Genomic DNA, 8,216 nt, shown 5'->3' on the forward strand with positions numbered 1-8,216 from the left:
TGATACCTTTCTATAGATAACAGTCACCCCCCTCAAATCCTCCCTACCCGTCGCTACGGATGCATAGGTATACATCGAAATATGATTGAATCCCCTGGACCGTAGTCTCCCGCTCCCTCGAGCGTTGCGTGACGACCGACACTAAAAACGGATGCGAGGGAGACTACCTGGACCGTGACGTTTCATGAAGTTTTTCCTATTATTATTATTGAACTGTTTTACGCTTGTACGACTTTTGACGGGAAGCGATCGTATGTTCTGTGTTTTAGCCTTTTCTAGTACCTGTTGTTGCCTTTTTGTTATCAACGGGTACCATTTGATTTTCGATTTTATCCAGAAATCCCTAGTATTGGCGAAGAAAAAAGGGACGAAATTTTTAATAAATTACTTTTTTCTTTCATTTTTCGTAAAATGATATTTTATAACGAAAGTAAACAAACCAAATTTATTATAATTTTTTTCGTCGTTCATGAATTATTTGTAAAGTCTTTAAAAACGGGGATTATTTTGATAGGCGCTGGTGATCGAAATACTGGCATTACTTATTCATTATTTTCATTTTATGAGTAGTATTCAATTCTTCGTCTTTAACCTCTGTCAACTGAAATACGGATAAACACCTTATTAATAAGAGTTTTAAAATATTGAATATGGACTCACAGTTTCCAATTTAACAAGAAAACAAGTGGATTGATTTTGTTAGACTTAGTAATGGCGTTCCTCAAGGATCTTATTTTATTTACTGTTATCTCTTTGGTTGTTGTGTCTCATTCATTGTTTGTATTTGGATTGAAAAAATCAAGACACAATATTCATCGATATGGAAAATCTAAAGACGTTAGGACGACTTTTAGAAGAGATATGTCTTTGAGGTCGGCACGAGAGTTGTACACATTTACGGAGGATAATGATGGTATTCGATTAAAGAAAAAAGGCCACCATAAGAGGAAGCCAGACAGGACATCCAAGAGGCAAAACATCGAAGTTTCTGAGGTGTTAAAAGATCTTGCTGAGCTAGCAACAGCAGTGTCGGACGGGACAGGAAACACTTCGTTCACGACAACTGCTCCAGTAAACACTAATGTTCCTATAGTATGGCCAAATGCAACAGCTATGCCAACAACTGCTAACCCTACGGAAACTGCCACTGATAACCCTACGGGAACTGCCACAGCAAACCCCACCGGGAATCCCACGGGAACACCAACTGGAACGCCGTCAGGTACCCCCACGAGTACAGATTCTACCCTTACTGCAATGCCTACCTCCGCTTCTACCACGACAGGCACTACCACGACAGCTACTACCCCTTCTTCTTCAACAGCCAGTGGTAATGGAACCACATCTACAACAACAGCACCAGTTACTACTTCAACAACTCCGGCTCCTGGTAAAACCACTATTCCTGTAACAACCCAACCCACTACTAAGCCAACGCCAACGACGTCTACTCAAACAACTACAACTACTCCATTTACTATGATGCCTGGAAAGGACCTTCTGCCTTGGATAAAAAAGCTGTTGGAACAAGGAGGACTCGGAAGTACTGGCTTAACTGGTTTGCTTGGACAGGGAGGAATAAGTCCAGGTGTAATCATTCCAGGTGTTACAGGTGGACAAACTGGCATTCCAGGAATAACTGGACAAACGGGCATTCCAGGAATAACTGGACAAACTGGGATTCCTGGCATAACTGGACAAACTGGAATTCCTGGCATAACCGGACAAACTGGAATTCCTAGCATACCTGATATTCTTGGTATATCTGGAGAAACCGGAATTTCAGGACCTACTGGACAAGTTGTAGCTGCCGGTCAAGGTCTTACTGCTTTTCTAGGGCAAACCGGACTTGGTGGAGCAATTGGAAAGGTTATCCCCGAAATAAAAATATCTCCATCTGGCATGATAACCATCCATCACCATCAAGTCTTACCTTCAGGGATCCATACAGTTAAATTTCCTAGCACTAAAGTTCCTGGTGGGATTTTGCCAGGTCTTGATCCAAAGGGTGAGTTTGGATGAAGTACCTATAACTGGTTAAGAAAAATGTGATGTAAGGGATGTTTAGGTGTTTAAAATCATGCGAATTTAAAGAAACAATCAGGTCCACTTTTTATTTTTTTCAAAGAAATTAATACTATTACTCTTTCATATCTGATTTTTTTTTATCTCATTTGATTTCATTTCGATCTCATTCTGACCATGGGTACACGTTATGAATCCTCAAAAAATCCCCAACGTTCATCCCAGATAAAAGAAAAGGGTTTGATATATTAATTCAATCTTGTTTTCTTTTCATCTCCTTTCAGCTCCTTGTAAGAATAAAGTGCGTTACTGCAAACAGTGGGCAAAGCGAGGAGAGTGCCTTAAAAACCCTGCATTTATGTTGGCTAATTGTAAGAAAAGCTGCACCTCTTGTGGTAAGTGCTATGGTAAAGATGTCATCTGAGATTGTGCATTCTAAGAAGACGTGAAAGCCCAAGTGCATGAGATTTAAGGGTTTCTTGTTTCAACTTATAGCAACGTGTTCCAACACCACTCCAAAGTGCATTCAATGGGCAAAGGCTGGAGAGTGTACCAGAAATGTGCAGTTTATGGAAGACAAATGCTGGAAGAGCTGCTCTGAATGTGGTAAGCATTCTTGATGAGGTAGCATCTTTATCGTCAATGTATGTTTTATCCTATTCCACAATCCTATATTCATGATATGTTTCCTATAGAAGTTTTTTTGGGGGTTTATTATGTAGGTTGTTCATGTGGTTGTTGTTGGTGGTGGTGGAGTAGGGGATGTTTTTGGTGGTGATGATAATGATGAATGATGATGAAGATGGCATTGGTAGTGATGGTTATGATCATGATGTTGGTGATGGCGAAGGAGCTGATGATGGTGATGGCGATGGTAATAGTGATGGCGCTGGTGACGATGACGATGGTGATGGTGCTCCAGGTTATGATGATTAAGCTAGTGGTGGTAATGATGATGATGATGATGATGATGATGATAATGATAGAGATGGTGATGGAGCTGGTGAAGGTGAAGGTGATGGTGATAGTTATGATGATTGTGATAGTGTTGGTGATGAAGCTGGTGATGGTGATAGTGATGACGAAGGTTATGCTGATAGTTATGAAGATGACCCTGGTAATGGTGCTCATGGTGATGGTGGTGATGATGATGGCTCTGATGATGATGATATGGTAATGCTGCAGATGATGATTGTGGTGGTGTTGAAACAGGTAATAATTATAATTAAAAAAAGTTACCAGAGGGAAATTTGTTCCCCCATCCAAGTACGTCTCTTTTTACTTTACCTTCATGTTCCATGTCTTATTATGTTTAATTTTCTTCTCAGCACCCTGTATGAACAAACATCCGCAAAAATGTTTGTTGTGGGCAAAGATGGGCGAATGCCACAAGAATCCAACATTTATGATGAGAGAGTGTTGGAAAAGCTGCTCGGGTTGCGGTGAGTACCTTTTCTTTTCTAAGTCAAACCCTTCCTTGAACACAACCTTGACCCTTTGCTTTCTTTTCAATTTGTACACTAGCTATTTCCGCGGATATCTTCTCTTTTTGGGAAATTTTCCTATTTTTTTTCATCTGATAAGAAACAAGATCAGAAAAGAAAATGACAAATGGAGAGAAAAGAGAACGACAAATGTATAGATTACAAGAGAAGAATAGAGAAGAAAAGGCCAAATAATAAATATTATATATTAAGGAGAGAGAGGATGACAATCAACGGGAAGAGAAGCAAGAGTTTAAGGCTGAGATGAAATGAAAGACAAAACAAGAGAAAAGGAAAAACTGTACTTGCTGTACGTGCTTATTGTTTAAACGAGTAATTAATGTCATGTAAACGTACCCATACATCACCTTGGTAAAACCTGCAGGTGTTGTAGTTAATTAGCTTTTTAAAGTTGAAGAAAATATTGGGTCGAGTTGATATTGCAGTGCATTGTGGGACTGTTTAAGGGGAGAAAATTTGACGCCATCTTGGAAAAATCTCCCCTAAAACAATCCCACGATGCACTTCAATGCCAATTCGACCCAGTCTTTTTTCTCAACCTTGGAATAGCTAATAGTTTTGCATTTCTTCACAGGGAAATGCGAGAATCACCTTCCCATGTGTGTAGCCTTGGCCAAGCGTGGAATGTGTCAAACGCATCCAGGAGCAATGTCAATGCTTTGCTGGAGAAGTTGCTCTGGCTGTGGTATGTTAACAGTCGATTTTTCTTTGTAATGGTTTGGTAGAGAACACTAGATATTAAGCGAATCAATTTTGGTGAATGTAAAAGAAGTCGAGTCGGAAACTTAAAAAGGTTTTATATGCATCAATTTCGTTCTTTCTTTCTTTCCTTCCTTCCTTCCGTTTTTTAGTAAATCTTAACAAAGCACTCGAACTTTGACCTTGATAATTGCATGTTGAGTCGTGGAAACGTTTTATACACCAATTCGAAATATGACGATTAATTTGAATAACTGTTGCTCTCGAATGACTAGCGACTAGCTATTTAGCCTCGTGTTCACGTGGAAACATAAAGCGTTTTCACAAGTATGCTAGTAACTCGCTAGTCAGGGCAGTTTATACATTGGTTAAAAATTGCATAACTTTGTTTGACTTTTTCCCTCCAGCCCCTTGCGTCGATCATCGGCAAGAATGTGAAGCTTGGGCCAACAAAGGAGAGTGTGTAAGAAACCCTGGCTTCATGAACAAAATCTGTTGGAGAAGCTGCTCTGCATGTGAGTAAAACATTTATACGCCAAATGCAACTATATGGCGACCAGTTTCAATAACGGTAGATCTGGACTGAGGACTGCCTAGCATCGTGTTCAAGTGGAAAAATAAAAGCGTTTTCACAAGTAGTATAAGAGGGTAGTCAGTTCAGAACAAGGGCAATTCAAATTGGAAGTGATATTTGCTTTCGGTGTATAGGATATGAAACAGTGCCATAGCCTTTTCTATGGTGTCTTTCTCTTTTGGGGTCTCATGGGCTATCCGTGTTGGTGGGTCGGTTGCACTGCTGAGATGAGGTGAAAACATAAATCCAAAAGGAAGACTGAACAAAGTGAGGAAAAAATGAAAAAAAGGGGAAAAAAAGACTTGATAAACAAACAAAAAAAGCAAGCATGGAAACTAGAGTTACAAGAAAGAAAGGAAGAAAGAAAGAGAGAAGGAGAAAGAATAAAGAAGAAATGAATAGCTAGAAAACATCTTGGGGTGGGGAGGGGAGGCCGGGATGGGGGAAGCAAACATGCAGGAAAGAGTTCAAGGAAGAAAGAAAGAGAAAGAAGGAGAAAGAATAAATTAAAGGAGGAACGTAACTAGAGTTTTAAGAAAGTAAGGAAGAAAGAAAGAGAGAAGGAGAAAGAATAAAGAATAAAGGAATAAAGGAATAAATAGCTAGAGAAAATATGGGGAGGGGGAAAGGGGGGGGGGGGGGGGGGGGAGCAAACATGGAGGAGAAACTTAAAGGAAGAAAGAAAGAAAGAAAAATTAGCATGCGCATTTCTTTTTTCCGCTGCAGGTTGCGTTGATAAGCACCTTAGCTGTAAACAGTGGGCCAAGGACGGGGAATGTACCAAGAACTCGAGCTTCATGAACCATAACTGTAGAAAGTCCTGCAGAAAGTGCTGAACCTACATATACTAATGCTTGTTAGAATAAGCATGATGTGATACAAACCATATCTATTACCATTTTGGCACATATCTTTATTCTTTAACCATTCCCTTCCTAGTACAAATGTTCGTGTAGACAACCACAACTAGTTCAAACTCGTTAATTTGTTCATACAACTGTCTTTTACTAGCCAGTCGATTTATTATTTTTAACTTTTTTCTGTTACATTTTTGTGTTTTACCTTTTTTGTTTTTGTTTGTTTGTTTAGGTTTTTTGTTTTTGTTTTTAATTTGTTGTTGTTGTCGTTGTCGTATTTGTTTTAGATTTTACCATTTGTATTTTCATGGACCCCTTCCACGAAATGCTTACGTATTTACTGGGGAATCTCGTCTCTGATCTCTACTTCCTATTGATGGTTTTCAACCATTCCCAAGAGAATTAAATAACAAAAGACACGGCGGCCATGTTGGAGGATATAACAAAATTATTCATTGACAATTCTTTTGTTAAGTTCCTCCAACATGGCCGCCGTGAAAACCATCAATATAGCCGACAAAATCATCTCTCTTTCGCTATATTTTCCTATTTACTTTCAAAATATTTCAAAATTTCATGTTATCCTCTGAAAAGTTCATGGGATCACAGGGTTAACATAATATCAGGCGGAATGCGGAGCAAAGTTATTTAAAAAATCATTTTTGTTATGCTTGGACCTTCATTGACTTACTGAAGTGTCTGCATGTGGGGGAGGGGGACAGGCCTAGTTTTCTCAAACTTGTCACTTATCTAAACCTGGTACCCATCCTCTTCGCGCCTCACGGCACATTTACACTTGACTCATTTACAAAAACAGAAATAATCGTGATTTGTGTTGGTATGTAAAATACATAAGACAAAGATATCTCATTAGCCAGAAACTACTGAATGCATCAGTCTTTACATCGCTTACGACTAGTGCACCAAGAATTCAGATACAATACCAACATTTTTAATATTCAGCCATCCATCCCGAGGTTGAAAAAAAGTGGTTCGAGTTAGAGTGACCACAGTAAATCCGTGAAACACTAATTACTAAATAGTACAAAATAGTGCTAATTAGACAATAGAAAACAATGGAATTTGCATGAAATTGTGCTATTTAGTATTACTAAAGTTTCACGGATTTACTGTGGCCACTCTAGTATTGCAGAGCATTTTGGGTCTGTGTTAGAGCACGAAATAGACGCCATCTTGGAAGTATGTCATCTAAATAAGACCCTCAATGCACTGCAATGCCAACGGGCCGTACCTCCCCACTGATTTAGTTTAAGATGCGACATTAATTCCGTTTTTCTTCGACATTCAAATATTGTTGCCTGCCTCGTCCTGTTTTATGTTGTCGCAAGATTCACTGTCAAACCCAAAAAATTCGGCACCAAACGTACTTGTAAAATATGGCAAAATATATTAATAAAAACATATCGATATATATATATATATATCATGTATATATCAGAGTTCCTGATTCTTGGCCAATTTATCTTTTGAGTATGTCTTGTAAAAAAAAAGATATTAGCTTAGGCTTCGTTCATAATGTATGGGGGAGGGGCAGGTGAAAATTTGAAATGTCCAGAATAATTCTCAACAACCCCCCTTAAAGTCATGCAAAAAATACGATCCCCCTTAGCAAGGCTTGTAGCTTCTTCCAAAAATTGTGCATCCCCTCCCCCCAATTTTCTGATAAAAAATTGCCCATCCCCCCCTTTTTCCTACCAAAATAATTTTCCCGATCCCCCCTCAATTTCATTTGACCACCCCTCCCCCCTTCTGCCATACATCATGAACGCAGCCTTACCTTGCAACCTCTGAACATGAAAAATTTGTTAATTAGAAATGCGAGAGCTAATCCGACATTTAGGGAGAAACTATCATTAAGTGATAATAAGGGTTACATCAGCTTGTCAAAGTTCCAAAAAATATTTTCCGAATGTCATGTGATGTGTAAACTAGTTAGAAAAAACAATTCATTAGCTTGCTATCTCTGGACATGGAAAATTCGTTCATTAAAAATGTAAGCAAGAGTTTACTCCGACATGTATGAAGATAGGAAGAAAAAAAATTAATATTTTAAAAGTCATATCAAGAGACACAATTAGTGTTGAACAACATGGATGATATTGCGAGCTATTGCACCACACTGTGCCTAGTGTCAAGAGGCTAAATTAAAAAAAATATATATATATATATTCTCTCTATTTCATTACTCACACCGAATGCATAATTTATTACTACTATTAAAAAAAATATGTTGAATTGATTTTTATGAATTGAACAAGTTCCAATAATATTTTTTTCCGAATGTCATAAACTCTTATGATGTGTGGTCGTCGTATCGCGTCTAGTCCAGAAAAGTTCGGATTTTAAAGCTGCTCTTCATTAAACCTTGGGACTCTTGGATTTGCATGATACATCTTTGTATAGTATGGCACATGTAGCGATTTCAAACATAACTAATCGAAAATTCTAGCATTGAATGCCTCAGTAGTAGTTTAAATAAATTATGTAATAAGTGTTTGTTGCTTAGTGAAGATTATATTGGTTATGAGATTGAGA

General features: G+C 38.4%; 1 protein-coding gene across 1 annotated transcript; it reads left to right on the forward strand.

Annotated features, from left to right (window-relative positions):
- Positions 1-131: 131 nt before the first annotated feature.
- On the forward strand, positions 132-7,113 carry LOC116295354 (uncharacterized). Its single transcript, XM_031703145.2, has 7 exons — positions 132-2,008; positions 2,310-2,420; positions 2,521-2,631; positions 3,354-3,467; positions 4,105-4,215; positions 4,637-4,744; positions 5,530-7,113. Exons 1-7 carry the CDS (start codon positions 712-714, stop codon positions 5,637-5,639), a joined length of 1,962 nt encoding a protein of 653 aa, XP_031559005.1. The 5' UTR covers positions 132-711; the 3' UTR covers positions 5,640-7,113.
- The last annotated feature ends 1,103 nt before the right edge of the window (positions 7,114-8,216 follow it).

The sequence above is a fragment of the Actinia tenebrosa genome, unplaced genomic scaffold (genome assembly GCF_029948245.1).
Source record: "Actinia tenebrosa isolate PJP-AT-01 unplaced genomic scaffold, QUT_ActTen_1.0 PGA_scaffold13__45_contigs__length_12533684, whole genome shotgun sequence".
NCBI classification, from domain to species: Eukaryota; Metazoa; Cnidaria; class Anthozoa; order Actiniaria; family Actiniidae; genus Actinia; species Actinia tenebrosa.